Genomic DNA, 17371 nt, shown 5'->3' with positions numbered 1-17371 from the left:
ATGAAATAATTTGAAACCAAATTAATTTTAAAAATAACATTGAAATTTGATTGGTGGCCTTTCATATTAAATTTTATATATTAAAATGGTTTTTTTTTCATTTTAATTTTGTGAAAGAAAAATAATTTTCTTCTTCTTATGGTCAGATATAGAAAGAAAAAAAAAATATAAATATGTTATTTCAAAGTTAATTTCCCTATTTTTCAATAGTATAATTTTGCATTTCTTGAAACTTGAGGAACGAATAACACTATATTCATCTAATTTCTTGAAACTTGAGGAACGAATAACACTATATTCATCTAATAGTGTATTTTATTACTTATTGAAAATTTGAAATATTATGTTTCAACGGCAATTTGCAATAATTACTGTAGAGACCACAAAGGTTGAAATTGAATTAGATTTTAAAATTTAGGATTTAATTATAGAATTTGAAGAACTATAAAAGAATTTATTCCCTCTTTATTTTATTACTTACTGAAATATTCTGTTTCAGTGGCAATTTGCAGCGGTCACTGTAATGACCAAAAGGCTTAATTTTAAATTGAAATAGATTTAAAACTTTAGGGTTTAATTAGAATTTGTAAAACTATAAAGTTTAATTTGGAATATCCCTTAAAAGTGTAGAGTTGATTTATAACTTGCGAAAGTACACGGTTTAATATTGAACGTCATTCTTAACGTGGCAAGGGAGAGAGAATAAAAAAACGCTGATAGAGATATTTTAAAATGTAAATTTTGATTTTGATTTTAGTTTGAATTCAACAGGATTTCCCATCCTTTAAAAAAAAAGAAAAAAAAAAGGAGATTACTTTTTTTTTTGATATGTAATCAACGTTACCGCGTGATCCCCACTTTGCTTAGAAAATTTGTAAAGCAATTTGCGCGTCAAATTATATTATTTATGTCTTTGCCACTCCTGTCCAAACTACTACAAAAGAAACCGGGAACATTCACAAGCGCACTTGCTAAACACTTTCTGTTTCTTTCTTGTGTTGTTCAATCCAACTTCACTTTCATTCTCCATTAGCTATGGCTGATACACTACTCATTGATCTCTTCAAGCAATTGGGTTCAATCGCTGTTCAGCTTGCTAAGCAAGAGATCAACTTGCTAGTTGGCGTTGATGAAGAAGTCCAAAAGCTTCAAGGCAAGCTCGGAATGATCAAGGCAATGCTGGACGATGCTGAGGAAAGACATGCTGTGAAGCAGCGTACTGAGAAGCTTTGGTTAGAGCAGCTCCAAAACCAGTACTACGTGATGGATGACATCTTGGACACCTGGGACACTGCAAGGATCAGAGCAGAGATTGAGAAAGAAGAAGGAAAACCAGCTGATACTAACGCTCCTGCTGTTGTCAAGAAGAAGGTATGCTCCTTCGTCCCATCTCCATCATGTTGTTTTAACCTTCCTCTGCGTCATGATGTTGGTCACATGATAAGAAAACTGAATGAAAAGTTAGATATGGTTTTCAAAGACAAAGCAACCTATGGGATAGACTTTAATAGGCAACCTGATGTAGTTGAGAGACCAACAACTACGTCCTTTGTGGATGTGTCCCAAATATTTGGCCGTAATATTTATAGGGATGATCCACTAAAAAACCTGTTAGGTGTGGGTAGTCAAGAAGAAACAAATTCTTATTGTGTCATTTCCTTAGTGGGTTTGGGCGGTATTGGAAAAACAACTCTTGCCCAATTAGCCTACAATCATCCTGACGTGCAAGCCCATTTTCAAAAAAGAATGTGGATTTGTGTTTCTGATCCATTCGATCAGTGCAATGTTGCCAAAGCAATCATTAAGGAGGTTGACCCTAGACATGAACCCCTCAATGATACTAAATTGCAAACTCTCTTGTGTAAAATTCAAGATTTGATTAAGGACGAGAAGTATTTTCTTGTCTTAGATGATGTGTGGACTGAAGACTTCCAAAAATGGGAGCCTTTCAAAATTGCTCTAAAAAATGATGTTCATGGTAGTAGAATTCTAGTAACCACACGTAAACAAAGAGCTGCAGAGGTGATGGGGAGTGTCCTCACAATAAATTTGAAGGTATTGTCTGATGAAGATTGCTGGTCGATTTTTAGTAAAATAGCATTTTCTAATGAGGAGCAACTAAAGTATCTAGAAGATCTTGGTAGAAAACTAGCAATTAAGTGTAAAGGTTTACCATTGGCTGCAAAGACTCTAGGTAGCCTAATGCAAAACAAGAGAAGTAGAGAACAATGGAATAAGATTTTGGATAGTCATATGTGGGAATTAGAAGATATTGAAAAAGGCCTTTTGGCACCATTGTTATTGAGTTATTATGAACTACCCTCAACAATGAGACGTTGTTTCTCATATTGTGCTGTCTTTGCAAAAGATTATCGCTTTTCTAGAGATCAATTGGTCCTCCACTGGATAGCTCAAGGATATGTCGAGTCAAAAGCAAATATGGAGTTGGAAGACATAGCGGAAGAATATTTTGAAAAGTTAGCCATGCGCTCTTTCTTCCAAGATTTTCGGAATGATGAAGATAATGATGGCAAGATAATAAGTTGCAAAATGCATGATATAGTGCATGACTTTGCCCAATTTATGTCCAAAAATGAATCCTTCGTAATTGATAGTGATAAGAAGTTGGAGATAGATTGTCAAATTGCTCGTCATTTACACTTAGAAATTTCTAAAGAAATGCAACACCTTGAATCCATCTATCATGCAAAAAGTCTACGTAGTCTCTTTCTTCTTTCGCATGACATGGATTATGAGTTTGAGATGCTCCTATCAAACTCATTCCATCATTTTAAATGTTTACGAACATTAATTTTGGATTGTCCAATTAAGAAACTTCCAGATGCCGTGGAAAATTTGATACATTTAAGGTGTCTTTTTATTTGTGAGAATGTTGAAATAGAAGAATTGCCTGAAACCTTTTGCAATCTATGTAATTTACAAACTTTGAAAATCGAGAATCATCGTTATTTCAAGAAATTACCACAAGGGATGAGTAAACAAATTAATTTAAGACATCTTATATTTAAAGATTGTTTTGATTGGAACGATGTGGTATTTCCAAAAGGGATTGGGAAATTAATTGGTCTTAGAACATTAAGTCATTTCCACATAGGTGATAAGAATGATAGAGAAGGATGTAAACTTGGAGAGTTAAAAAATTTGAATCAACTTCGAGGGACTCTTAAAATATATGGGATGGAAAATGTGGTAAATGTGGATGAGGCTCATAATGCACAATTGAAAGATAAAATACATCTCCGTGGATTGGTGCTAATGTTTGAAGAACTAGCTTTCTACGAACGTGAAGAAAGAATGGAGAATGACGTAAAAGTATTGACTGCCTTAGAGCTACCACGAAACTTGCAACGTTTAACAATTTGGGGCTACCAGGGCAACACAATTTATCCTAATTTGCCTACTTTGGGGCAGTTGCCATTCCTTGAAGTATTAGATATAATGGGGCTTGATAAAGTGAAGAAGGTGGGAGATGAATTTCTGGGAATAGAAGATTCCAAAAACAAGAAAGACTACGGCATCATATTCCCAAACCTGAAATCTCTCAGATTTTCATGGATGAGCAACTGGGAAGAATGGATTGGGATGGGAGGAACGGGAGAAGAAGAAGAAGAAAATGATAATGGTATTGTTACAAATTCCATAATAATAAAAATAATGCCACGTCTTCAGTCCTTGAAAATTGATCTCTGCAACAAGCTAAAGTCTCTGCCAAACTACTTGCTTACTGCTCCATCATTGAAGAATTTGGAGATTTCTCATTCACCGCTTCTTCGAAAACGTTACCAAAGAGGGAACTGGCACAAGATTTCTCATATCTCTAACATCACGTTGGATGGATGGAAGTGGGTGCAATGAAAAGGTGAACCCCAGTTTGATTCAAAGGTAACTCTGCTTCCTTTCTTCTTCTTCCTTTATTTCATTTTTTTCATTCCAAATATATCAATTAAATATAAATGTATGGATCGGATTGTGAAAACAGTCCGGAAGTTTAGTTTACTCCAACTCTCCTCCACTCAATGCCAACTTCTACGCATGCATTTTTTATTTATTTATTAAATATATCAATTTAATATATAAATATATGGGTTTTGATTAAATTTTATATTTCTTGTTAATTTTTTAGTTTAATATTATATGGGTTCGTTGTGGGTTTTGTAGATTTTCAGTCTTTTCAACTAAATCTAACAGAACTCATATGAGTTTCTTTGGACAAGCATGTCGACGAATTATGACTCTGAAATCAGTGAGGAGGATGATGTATCAAAATCAGTGAGGAGGATGATGTACCAGAAATTAGTGAAGAAGATGATGTGGTTGAGGGAGATCTTTGAAGCAGATACTGGATAAGAAGAGCAAGGGGTTGAAGTAGACTTGAAGACTCCATTAACTAATAACCAGTAAGTGTTATTTTATTTTTTCATTCCAAATATATCAATTAAATATAAATATATGGATTGGATTGTGAAAACAGTCCGGAAGTTTAGTTTACTCCGACTCTCCTCCACCCAATGCCAACTTCTACGCATGCATTTTAATTATTTATTAAATATATCAATTTAATATATAAATATGTGGGTTTTGATTAAATTTTATATTTCTTGTTCATTTTTTGGTTTAATATTATATGGGTTCTTTGTGGGTTTTGTTACTTATTTGCTTTTATTTTGGACATGCATGTAGACTAATGATAATAATCAACACAATGAATTTGGACCACAAATCAATGACAAAGATGATGTTGGGGCTGGCTTGGCTGAGTGTGTGGTGGATGAACAAGTGGAAGTGGACAATGATGAGGGTCCAGAGATCTGTGAAGCAGACAGATAATAAGAGCAAGGTATTGAAGTGGACAAGATTTTTGAAGACCACAAAGGAGGAGGTAAGTAATAATTATATAGTCGTTCAGCAAAAAAGAAAAAAGAAATATAATAATGATGTAGTTGTTGAAACTATAGTAACTGTTTATTGATTGGTTTTATTTAATTTTTGCGTGTACGTGTGTGATCATGCTTTAGCCACAAGTAAAATTTGTTTGAATGATGATGGTGAGAGAGATGAAGGATATCAAGCCTCTGTCATAAATCACATACACACTCCCACCAAACATTCTATTTCCTGTGCCCACTCTTTGCAAATCTAAAATACATTTTTCTTCTTTCTAGGTATTCATAAACTGTTTTTCTTTTTAAAAAATTTTGGTCATGACCCTTTTTGGTCTAATTGGTTAAGTAAAGAGTGTTTTGATTTTTGGGCATGTAATTCCACATTAACTAGTAACCAGTAAGTGTTATGCCTGTATTTGATTCTTCTTATTCATATTTGTCTTAAGATGATATATCAATATGGATCTTGCGGATTTCATTGATTTTGGGCTTTTGGACTAGTCTGACATAACTCATTATATGCTGTTCTTTTGGGCATGTAGCTGGTGGATGACAGAAATTGAGGACCTGGTTTTTTGAGTAATCACCGTGAGAGAGAAGAGGACATTAAAAGTCTCTTTTGTGGATGTTTGAGGGTGGCTTTGGCGCTCTCTCTTTTGCTTCATTTCTTCACTCTTTCCTGCGAATCAAAACAAATAAACCCTCCCTACTACCATCTCCATCGCCACACTCTTCAGGTATTTGATTTGATCCTAATTTCAAGTCCATGTTTTCATCACACCCAGCATATTACTTGATCATGGCCGTGAAGTGAAATTAAATGGTGGAAGATCTTGGCATAAAGATGATCTTCATATCTTAATGAAAACATCAAGTCCCTACAATACTATTTCTGTTGCAATTGATAAATATATAAGTGATTGAATCTTAAACCAATTCAAACACAATGAATTTTTGAATCTTAATAGTTGTCAATTCAAATTTTTAATGAAAATGATATACAAGTGAAGTGAATGTTGATTCTTTTTGAATTAATCTCTTATTTTTGTGGCTTTGTTGGTAAAACCAAGTGCTTTTTTTTCACATATTAGAGAACAGAATGATTATCCCAAATCTGTTCAATAAAAAAATCCTATCACTGTTTCTTTGCACCAAACTGCAGTGAACTTATGAGATTGTCTATAACACCTGGCTAGTACTCAAATTCTATAACATTTAACATCCTGCTAGTTTATAAAATCTTTAACAATACATGGGAATGATATATTGGTGTTTTTGACAAGAGAAGATTTTGAACTCGTAGGGAAGGTTTTGATGGAGTATGGGAGTGGGATTTGCCCGTTACAAGCCAGCCTTGTATTGAGCAGCAAGCAGACTGTTTGAACTTAGTCCAAAAAGGTTAAGAAAAGATGTGTTGGCCAAGGATGAAGCAAAAAGTCAGAAACCTCTTTGGCTATAAATGGTACTATAAAGTTTGTTCTTTACTATTTAAATCTTTCAGTTGTAACTTCTTCCACAGTTCTCTTTGGCCTTGTTTACTTATAATTTATATTGAACAAATGTTAGGAATCCTTAATTGACCATCATTCATCAGTCCAGGGTGCTACATGGGGAACAACCATCTGGCAGCTAAGAACCTAGTAGTCAATTAGAATTCTCATTAATGGTCTTATATCTTTCCGGCACATTTCTCTTCCATTAATATGTGAGAAATTAAATTAGCTTCACCTAAATCTTGTGGCTAAATTATATTCATGTAGGATTTATAGCATTTTATGCCAATTTTGATTAGGGCTTGTGCTTGAAGGAGCTGGTGGAGGATTTGGAAATAAGCTATTGCAGGATGTGAGTTTGTATATCTCAAAAATCAAGGTATGTGTTGTTTTGGTGCTAAATGTGTTGTTTGTCATGCCTGGCAATTGTGAGCAAATCACCTTTGAAAGTTAGTAGAGGAAGAACTTGAAGAGCAATATTTGTGTAGTAACTAATTCAACTATAAGGCTCGGCTTTGCAGTTGGCATTATGCATACCTGTAAGTACTAATTTATAATCTTTTCATGTTTGATCGTCAATGACTGTTTATCAGGTTTATCATTATAGGGACAGGTTGTGGTTTCAAATGTAAAAGAAAATTTTGTGTTTGATCATTAATCACCTAAGTTAATATTGGAGGTGAAAGAAGTGCTAGAGTGTTAATAATGTTCAATCAGCCAGCAGTATTTGAATGCTTTTGTTCATCATCCCTTGGTGATTCTCCTAACAGCTCTACAGGCTTTTAGCTATATGATGACATGTGAAATTACAATATCAGTTGGTGCATCTGGTGCACTTTTTGTACTATTGGGAGCCATGGTTTCTAATGTTTTCACTAATTGGACAATCTATGCAAAAAAGGTAGCATTTTCATTTTGCTCTTTATTGCCTAGTAACAGTGACAGTCCGAGACTCAAAGCTAAGGTTTTGTCAGATTTTCAGTAAAACAAAGTGCTTATTTTCACATATGAGTGAACAAAGTGAACATCCCAAATCTCTTCAGCAAAATAATCTTATCACTGTTTCTTTGTGGCTACCTGCAATGAACTTTTGAGATTTTCTATAACACCTTGCTAGTACTCAAATTCTATAACACTTAATGCCCTGCTAGTTTATAATATCTTTAGCACTACGCAGGGATGATAAATTTTTTACTAGAGAAGACGCGGGACTTGTAGGGAAGGTTTTGATGGAGTACGCAAGTGGGATTTTTCTGGGTTGGTGATTTACCCAATACAAGCCAGCCTACCATTGAGAAGCAAGCAAACTGTTTGAACCTAGTCCAAAAAGGTTAAAAAAAAGATGTGTTGGCCAAGGATGAAGCAGAAAGTAAGAAACCCAATTGGCTATTAATGGTACTATAAAGTTAGTTCCTTAATAAAATCTTTCAGTTGTAACATCTTTCATTGCTCTCTATGGCCTTGTATACTTATAAGTTATATCTGAACAAATATCAGGATTCTGTAAATGACCACCATTGGTCAATCTAGGGTGCTACATGGGGCACAGCCATCTGGCAGTTCAGAACCTAGTCAATTTATATTCTCATTAATGGTCTTATATCTTTCCAACACTATTAACAAGTCTTAATCAAATCAGCCAATTTATAAAGAGAAGTAATATTATCTTCACCTAAATCAAGATTTATAGCATTGTATGCTAATTGTGATAAAGACTTGTGCTTGATTCCCTAGTCACCCTTTTACCTTGAAGGAGATGGTCAAGAATTTGGAAATAAGTTACTCGAGGATGTGAGTCTGTATATTTCAAAAATCTAGATATGGATTCTAGGGTGTATTCTCTTGCTTCAGTGTTACATGTGTTGTTTGTCAAGCCTAGGAATTGTGAGTAGATCACCTTTGAAAGTTAGTAGAGGAAGAACTTGAAGAGGATCATTTGTGTGGTAACTAATTCAACTTTAAGGCCCGGCTTTGTAGTTGGCATTATGCATACCTGTTAAGTACTTGTTTCTAATCTTTTCATGTTTGATCATCAATGACTGGTTGTAAGGTTTATCATTATAGGGACAGGTTATGGTTTCAGATGTGACAGAAACATTGGTTTTTACAAGTGCATGCTTTTGTTAAATTTCAATTTTCTGATCATTAATCACCTAAGTTAATATTGCAGGTGAAAGAAGTGCTAGTGTTAATAATGTTCAATCAGCCAGTGGTCTATGAATGCTTTTATTCATCATCCCTTGGCGATTCTCCTAACAGCTCTAGAGGCTTTTAGCTATATGACGACATGTGAAATTAAAATATTTATTGGCGCATCTGGTGCACTTTTTGTACTATTGGGAGCCATGGTTTCTAAGCTTTTCACTAATTGGACAATCTATGCAAGTAAGGTAACATTCTCTTTTTTGCTCTTTATGTCTTTGGCTAGTAATAGTTACAGTCTGAGACTCAAAGCTAAGGTTTTATCAGATTAACCTAAACTTATATACTCTTAATTTGTGAGAATAGGTCTTGACTCCTATATATGTAGTGTGCAGCACTTGTAACTCTCATGCTCATTATAACCATAAATTTGCCCCTCGGATTTCTACCTCATGTGGACAATTCAGCTCATATTGAAGGATTCCAGTCAGGATTTCCCCTTGGCTTGGATATGTAAGCCACAAATATATTCCTCCAAGATATGAAATAAAGTAGAAATCCAGGCACAAGTGTTATCAATACCTTTTATAGCATTACTGCTTTAGTCCTCTTAATTCTTAGGTAATTAACTTGAACATACTCTGCATTCTCAACTTCTAGTTTAAGCATCTACTGTGGAAATGTGATCCAGCCTTTACTAAGCTTATTCTTTTCTTTTGTTTTATCTACCCCGAAGAAATTGGCAGATATGCATATGGATGTATTCATGGTCAGAAGCTGTATAGTCGTATAGTCTGTCTTTCTAGAGCATCAATCAGCTGAATGATTATGTCAGTCTATTTGCCTATTTTTCAAGCTTTGCAAGTATAACAAAACTACTCTTGTATGGATGCTTACTGTGACAAAGGATCTTGGCAGTTTACGCCTCCCATTGTCAGCTTTTTGAAGCTGACCAGCTTGTAGATTTTGTAGCCATTTCTTTTCTGCTAATGGCTTGCGTCCCTAAACATTAGTATTGCACAACGCACAACTGCATTGTACAAACACTTAGGACTGAAGTAGTAAAGCAACGCATCAAAATTTATAAAGGAAAATCCAATTAAGGATTGTACATTTTGTTTAAATATTTTATTCCAATCTCAAAGTATTTTTCACATGCATCATTTTCATTCCAAAGAGCCATTGTATTTCTACAAAATTTAATGCAACACAAGGAGTGACATTGATCTACAATTGTATATAGGCACACCCTGAACTCGTGTTAATGGTCTCTTTTTAGATTTCTACAACCTATTGTTTCCATGCTCTAGAAACCTTAGGATCCTGAAGATTTTCAATCTGATTACTGAATAGGGAATAATGCACATTTTGTAGCCCACTCAGAATCTACACACCACAGGCTTAACTAATGCAGTAATCTTCTAATAAAAAGTAAGAGTTGACATCAGAACAGAACCATTGGTAGAGAAATTTAATTACAAGTGAAACCAACAATATAGAAAAGGTCATGTATCTTTTGCAACTTTATGAAACGAAGTCTAATAAGATACACTGCTAAAATTAACGTAGAACTGTCTATTTCACATGGAACAAGAACTTGCTAGTACTCAAATTCTATAATACTTAACACCTTGCTAGTTTATAAAATCTTTAACACTACATGCGGATGACATATTAATGTTTTTGACTAGAGAGGATATTGAAATTGTAGGGAAGGTTTTGATGGAGTATGGGAGCGGGATTTGTCTGGATTGGTGATTTGCCCATTACAAGCCAGCCTTCTATTGAGTAGCAAGCAGACTGTTTGAACCTATTCCAAAAAGGTTGAGAAAAGATGTGATGGCCAAGGATGAAGCAGAAAATCAAAAACCCCATTGGCTATTAATGGTACTATAAAGTTTGTTCTTTAATATTTAAATCTTTTAGTTGTAACTTCTTCCACTATTCTCTATGGCCTTGTATACTTATAAGTTATATCTGAACGAATCTCAGAAAACCTTAAATGACCATCATTGGTCAATCTAGGGTGCTACGTGGGGCACAGCCATATGGCAGCTAAGAACCTAGTCAATTAGTATTCTCATTAATGGTCTTATATCTTTCCAACTCATTTCTCTTCCATTAATTTTTCCTATTCAAATCAGCCAATTTATAAAGAGAAGTTAAATTAGCTTCACCTAATTTTTGTGGCTGAATTAAATTCATGCAGGATTTATAGCATTGTATGCTAATTTTGATGAGGACTTGTGCTTGATTCCCAAGTCACCCTTTTACCTTGAAGGAGCTGGCGGAGAATTTGGAAATAACCTACTCCATGATGTGAGTCTGTATATCTCAAAAATCAAGGTATGGATGATAGGACGTATTCTTTGGTGCTAAATGTGTTGTTTGTCATGCCTGGAAATTGTGAGCAGATCACCTTTGAAAGTTGGTAGAGGAAGAACTTGAAGAGGAGTATTTGTGTAGTAACTAATTATAACTTTAAGGCTTGGTTTTGCAGTTGGCATTATTCATACCTGTAAGTACTTCTTTCCAATCTTTGTATGTTTGATCATTAATAACTGGTTATCAGTTTTTTCATTATAGTGATAGGCAGTGGTTTCAAATGTTACAGCAAAATTTGTTTGTACAAGTGCATGCTTTTGTTATATTTAAATTTTTTGATCATTAATCACCTAATATAATATTGCAGGTAAAAGAAAGCGCTAAAGTTTTAATAATGTTCAATCAGCAAGTGGTATACGAATGCTTTGTTCATCATCCCTTGGTGATTCTCCTAACAGCTCTAGAAGCATCTAATGCACTTTTGGCCTATTGGGAGCCCATGGTTTCTGAGCTTCTCACTAATTGGACAATTTATGCAAATAAGGTAATGTTTTCTTTTTGCTCTTTATGTCTTTTGCTAGTAAAGTGATAGTCTGAGACTCAAAGCTAAAGTTATATCAGATTAACCTAAACTTATATACTATTAATTTGCAAGAACAGGTCTTGATTCCTAAATATTCATTGTGCAGCACTTTTAACTCTTGTGCTCATTATAGCCATAAATTTGCCCCTTGGATTTCTACCTCGTGTGGACAATTCAGCTCATATTGAAGGATTCCTGTCTGTATTTCCCCTTCATTCTTTTAATCTATCCTCAATTTGGATATGTAACCCACAAAAAATTCCTCCAAAATATGAAATAAAGCAGAAATCCAGGCTCAAGTGTTATCAATACTTGTTATTGGATTATAGCTTTAGTCCTCTTAATTCTTGGGTAATTAACTTGAACTTTCTCTGCATTCTCAGCTTCTAGTTTATGATCCAGCCTTGACTAAACCATTTCTTTTCTTTTGTTTTATCTACCCTGAAGAAATTGGCAGATAAGCATATGGATATATTGAGCTATTTAATGGTCAGAATCGTGTAGCTGTATAGTCTGCCTTTCTAGAGCATCAATCAGTTGAATGATTATGTCAGTCAATTTGCCTATCCTTCAAGCTTTGCAAGTATAACAAAACTACTCTTACATGGATGCACACTGTGACAAAGGATCTTGGCAGTTTACGCCTCCCATCGTCGGTTTTTGAAGCTAGCCAGCTTGCAGATTGTGCAGCCACTTCTTTTATGCTCATCACCTGGGTACCAGAGCAAGAGATTTGGAGCCTGAGAAATCATAAAGTGCATAATAGAGGTTCTGTCGATATTCTGATGGCAAGCAAGCATATTCAAGCCTAATCCATGGAGTTTCAGTCCTTAATGTCTGTTGAGAACAGTAAAGCAACAAGCTTATCCCACTTGTCCTGGGAACCTCCTCGAGCGATCAAGATCAATATTGAAGCAGTAGTCTTGGACTCAGTCATCACCTTTGCTGTCGTAGCTAGAGACTCTGATGGTAAGGTTATGAAGGTTTGAACTAAATTGCATGGAAGTGCTCCCCTCTCCAAGCTGAAGCTGCTGTGCTCTTGTGGGCTGTTCAGATTGCTGCTAGCAAGCTATTGGAGCTATGTCATTTTTTAGGGTGACTCTAAAGTTTGTTTTGAGCCCTTAATTTCCATAGTTCTCCCATCTGATAGGTCCATAAGTAACATCATTTGTAATATTATTAGTATCTCCGAGTCCTATCTTTGTTTTAGTTTTCGTTGGGTTAAGCGGGTATGCAACTTTGTGGCTCATACAGCAGCAAAGCTTGCTATACGCTCCAACATGTCTTTTTATTTCAATAACGATAATCTGCTTGCAGAACTTGTCTCTGCTTGTAAGGTAGACTATCCTCTTGTTTCCCTTGTTTAATGTTAATAGAAGATTATCAAAAAAAAAAAAAAATAAAAATAAAAAAGGCTTGGGTATTAGTATTGCACAACTGCATTGTACAAACGCTAAGGACTGAAGTAGTAAAGTAACACAATCGAAATATATAAAGGAAAATCCAATTAGGGATTGCACATTTTATTTACATTTTTTATGCCTTTTTCATAGTAGCTTTCATATGCATCATTTTCATTCCTAGGATCCATTGTATTTCTACAAAATTTAATGTCATTGGCATCGATGTTAGTTGCAGCCAACTTCAAGGTACCATCCATTCCAATAGCAGCCTTTTTTCTCTTCAACATCTCAAGAGACGCAACGTTTCTTACAATGACTTCAGTGGCTCTAAATTGTCTCCTAAGTTTGGTTGGTTTGCGAACAAGATGCATCCTAGTCTCACAACATGCAACTTAACCGGTGAAGTTCCATATGAAATTTCTTATCTATCAAAAGTGGTTTCACTTGATCTTTCTCATAATGGCAACATGAAACTAGAAGATTCAAGTTTGCAAAGGCTTATTGGAAACCAAACCAAGCTAAGTGAACTTTGTTTTTTTACTCAAGTTGACATGTTTTTGGTTTCACCAAATAGTTTCATGAATTTGTCTTTTTCTTTGACATCTCTTCGTCTTTTTGATTGTCAATTAAAAGAGAGATTCCCATATAATATATTTCACCTCCCAAACCTCCATTTTCTTGATTTATGTTACAACCACAATCTCACTGGTTCTATTCCAAACTATAATTGGAGCAGTCCCCTTAAGGTATTAGGTTTTTTCTTAAACTGGATTTCCAATTGACTAATCCAATCTAATAAGTAATTTGAAGTCCTTAAGAAAATTTTATCTCAGTGGGTGCAGTTTCACAGGTTCCTATCCAACACTTCTTCCAAACTTCACACAAATCACTTCTTCGGACCTCTCTCATAATAACTTCAGCAGCCAGATACCATGGTCCTTCCTAAAATTGGGACAACTTAGTTTCTTGGATCTCTCGTTCAACAGTTTCACATGTCAACTTTTGGATGTTTCTACAAACTTAGATGAACTTTCATCTTCAAATAATTCTTCCAATGGTCAACCAGTTAGCCACACTTCTTTGAAGCTAGAGTTTCTTGCTTTATCTTATAACTTACTGAATGGCACCATACCATCTTGGTTGTATTCCACACCACGTTTGCAGCATTTATATCTAGATAATAACCTATTCACTAGGCATATTGATGAATTTCAGTATAATTTAGTTAGGTATCTCGACTTGAGTAATAACAACCTAGTAGGCCCTCTTCCAATGGCAATCTATAAACTTGTGAGCCTTTATCATATAAATGTCTCCTTCAACCATCTAAGTGGTACTATGGAGTCAAAAATGTTCTCAAAGCTCAAAATACTTGAAACTGTTGATCTGTCACATAATCCTCTCTTATCATTGAGCACTTTCAACAATTTCAGCTATACCTTGCCTAAACTTTATGAATTATATTTGTCATCTTGCAAAATCAATGAATTTCCGTTCTTTTTGACAAACCTTGAAAATTTAGAATGGTTAGACCTTTCCCACAACCAAATCAAAGGCAATACACAGACATGGTTGCTGAATGTGGCAAAGGATTCTTTGAGATATTTGAATTTATCAAACAACTTCTTGACAAATATAGACTAACTTCCATGGAAAAAATTGGCATATCTTAATCTGCATTCCAACTCGCTCCAAGGACCACTTCCAATACCTCCAATAGGCGTTTCCTTCTTTTCAATCTTTGCACTATTAGTTCTTTCAAAGTCCGTGATTTGTCTCATAATAACATGAGTGACGTGATTCCTTTGTGTTTGGGAAACTTGAGTGGTAGTTTGTCAATGTTGGGTTTGCGAAACAATAAATTTCATGGCACCATCCCAAAAACATTTGCAAAGGGAAACAAATTAAGAAGTCTTAACCTCAATGGCAATCAATTGGAAGGGATATTACTACGATCATTGGAAAATTGCAGACACTTAGAAGTGCTTGATCTTGGTAACAAGATTAATGACACATTTCCTCATTGGTTGGGAACCCTTCCTAACTTACGTGTTCTTGTCTTGCGAGCAAATAGCTTTCATGGTACTATAGGCTATTCGATGACCAAATTTTCTTTCACTAATTTACGGATCATAGACCTTTCTCACAACAAGTTTCGTGGGTTTTTGCCAACAAAATATTTCGATTATTTAAAAGCCATGATGAATTCAAGTGTAGAAAAAGGTAAATTGATGTATATAGGTGATAGTTATTATCATGATTCCATGATGGTGGTCATGAAGGGGCTTTCTATGGAATTAGTGAAAATCCAAAATCTCTTTACCACAATTGATTTCTCAAACAATGGTTTCACAAGAGAGATTCCAAAGTCTATTGGAAAGCTTAAATCACTCAAGGGACTTATCATTTCACATAATAAACTTACAGGTAATTCGTCTTTGTCATTGGAAAAATTGAGCAATCTTGAATGGTTAGATCTTTCTTCTAACAAGCATACAGGAGAAATTCCTGGACAATTGGTAGATCTTACATCACTTGAAGTTTTAAACTTATCAGGAAATTGTCTAGTTGGACCAATACCTCGAGGTAACTAGTTCAATACGTTTTCATGTGATTCATACAATGGAAACGTGGGCTTATGTGCACTTCCGTTTTTAAGAATTTGTGGGGATGACAAAGGACAACAATCACTAGCATCATCAACAATCCAAGAAGATGATTTGAAGCTTCGGGTTCATTGAAAAGTCATACTCTTGGGGTATGGATGTGGATTATTATTTGGATTGGGTATGGGATATCTTGTGTTCACAACTGGAAAACAAAAATGGCTAATGAAGATGGTTGAACAAGAACAACAAAAAAAAGTGAGATAGTCCGCGACTATGCTTGTGGAAGAGTTAGACAAAGAATAATTTAGTGGATGCCAAAAGGTATATTCTTTTACATTAATATATTAGAAAATACTCTGCTTTGTAATTTGGTTCCTTAAAAATGTCTTTTTATATTATAAAATGATTTTTAGGCAAATTATAACTTATCCACTTGTGATTTGGCTGAAATTTAAGTTGCCTACTTATGGTTTAAAATTTGACATTTTACCCACTTGAAGTTTGACCAAAATATAAGTTGATTACCTATGGTTTGAAATTCCATAATGCAAGTATTCTGATAGTTTTTTTTTTATCTTATTTGATATGGTATTTTTATGTTTTTTATGTTTTTGGAGGAGGGGGACATAAAAGTGGAACAAAATTACATATTTAACTCTATTTTTAACAATTGGATTATAGAAATCTAACTAAGCTAACCTCAGGTAGGTAAAGTGTTAAATTTCAAACCAAATGTAGGCAAATTAAATTTCAACGAAACCACAGGTGGGTAAATTGTAATTTACCCATGATTTTTTCTCTCCTTTCTAGGGATTAGGAATGCTTATACAAGTATTAATGATGAATTCTATAACTTTTTACTCATTTGGTTCATTTCTTTAATTGGATGGCTAATGAGTGATAATATGCCGGTCATGAGTTTGGATATTTTTTGCCACCCTACAAGAGAGTAACTCGAAGATCTACTTTTTTATTCCTTCTTAGGGTATATGCTAATTACGATTACAATATTGCAAATTTTGTCGTTTTTGTAAATCTTCATGATTGCAATATTCTGATTACTAGATTTTTTTTTTTTTAGAGAATCAAATTATTGGAATATTACTGCATATAGTTGTTCATGATTGCATAACTACGTAGTTGTTAGTGTTATTTTTAGGTATCGCTATTACATTTTGTGACTATTAATTTTCCCTTTATAGAATAAAGAAGAAGGTTCTTCTCAAAAAGAAGAAGAAGAAGGTGTTTGTTGGACTCTTTGAAGAGGTGGAGTTAATGACATACCGCTACTTAAAATGCTTCAAGGAATAGATTAGGGTTTTGTTATGTATTGTTTTTCAAATAGAAATGACACGAAAATGTCTACTAATGTATTTTTTTGACTGAAAAAGGTGTCTACTATTATGTGTTACTGTAGTAATTTCCGTTTGTTTGAGTGGAAATCACTTCTTGAATTATTCCGTTTTCATTCAATAACAATGCCAACAAAAGCAGTAAAAAAAAATGTCAAACTTTTGAATTAATTAGTCCATTTTCATTCAATAACTTAGTCAACCACGACTTCTCCAATATCTTTAAACCAGCAAGGTTTATCCAATGTTTAATTGAAGAGGGAACTTCTGTAATAGAAGTATCATCTAAGTGAAGAATCCGTAACCTTTCTATATTTCCCATAAATATTGGAATTCTCTTAATTTTTGAACAACCCGAAAGAATAAGAATTTCAAGAGACTCCATTTCAATCTTGCTTGGAAGGCAATTAAAGTTTTTGCAACCTTTTAGATTAAGAAGAGTGAGCTTTTTATGAACTACAATAGATGGGTGAACCTCAAATAGATTTATACAACCTTCAAGCATCAATTTCTCAAGATTTGGGACTCCACTAAAATCAGGGGTTGTAGTGAGGTTTAAG

At 34.4% G+C, this 17371-nt stretch overlaps 2 protein-coding genes across 51 annotated transcripts; both read left to right on the top strand.

Moving 5' to 3' along the window:
• Positions 1-911: 911 nt before the first annotated feature.
• Positions 912-12979, top strand: LOC126720362 (putative disease resistance protein RGA3). 50 transcript variants are annotated; one of them, XM_050422767.1, is made up of 17 exons: positions 912-3903; positions 4266-4418; positions 4702-4900; positions 5447-5641; positions 6208-6366; positions 6499-6609; positions 6712-6936; positions 7077-7792; positions 7895-8392; positions 8568-8787; positions 8906-9160; positions 9276-9369; positions 10251-10426; positions 10749-11057; positions 11232-11408; positions 11554-11798; positions 11895-12979. In XM_050422767.1, the coding sequence occupies exon 1, from the start codon at positions 1036-1038 to the stop codon at positions 3874-3876; it is 2841 nt and encodes a 946-aa protein (XP_050278724.1). In that variant the 5' UTR covers positions 912-1035; the 3' UTR covers positions 3877-3903; positions 4266-4418; positions 4702-4900; positions 5447-5641; positions 6208-6366; positions 6499-6609; positions 6712-6936; positions 7077-7792; positions 7895-8392; positions 8568-8787; positions 8906-9160; positions 9276-9369; positions 10251-10426; positions 10749-11057; positions 11232-11408; positions 11554-11798; positions 11895-12979. The 50 variants fall into 50 exon arrangements, with proteins under 50 accessions (XP_050278724.1, XP_050278721.1, XP_050278723.1 ...); XM_050422764.1 differs by having other exon boundaries at positions 6697-6936; XM_050422766.1 differs by having other exon boundaries at positions 6471-6570; positions 6697-6776; positions 7575-7792.
• Positions 12980-14637: 1658 nt separating this feature from the next.
• Positions 14638-15444, top strand: LOC126720248 (receptor-like protein 43). The gene has a single exon (XM_050422564.1). The coding sequence runs from the start codon at positions 14638-14640 to the stop codon at positions 15442-15444; it is 807 nt and encodes a 268-aa protein (XP_050278521.1).
• The last annotated feature ends 1927 nt before the right edge of the window (positions 15445-17371 follow it).

This window comes from Quercus robur, chromosome 4 (genome assembly GCF_932294415.1).
Source record: "Quercus robur chromosome 4, dhQueRobu3.1, whole genome shotgun sequence".
Taxonomy (NCBI): Eukaryota; Viridiplantae; Streptophyta; class Magnoliopsida; order Fagales; family Fagaceae; genus Quercus; species Quercus robur.
The sequence above is the reverse complement of the archived record's forward strand: the minus strand, read 5'-3'. Positions and strand labels throughout refer to the sequence as shown.

Bases quoted from the DNA above. Each gene is read 5' to 3' on its own strand.
- LOC126720362 (XM_050422743.1), top strand. From the start codon at position 1,036: ATGGCTGATACACTACTCATTGATCTCTTCAAGCAATTGGGTTCAATC.
- LOC126720248 (XM_050422564.1), top strand. From the start codon at position 14,638: ATGAGTGACGTGATTCCTTTGTGTTTGGGAAACTTGAGTGGTAGTTTG.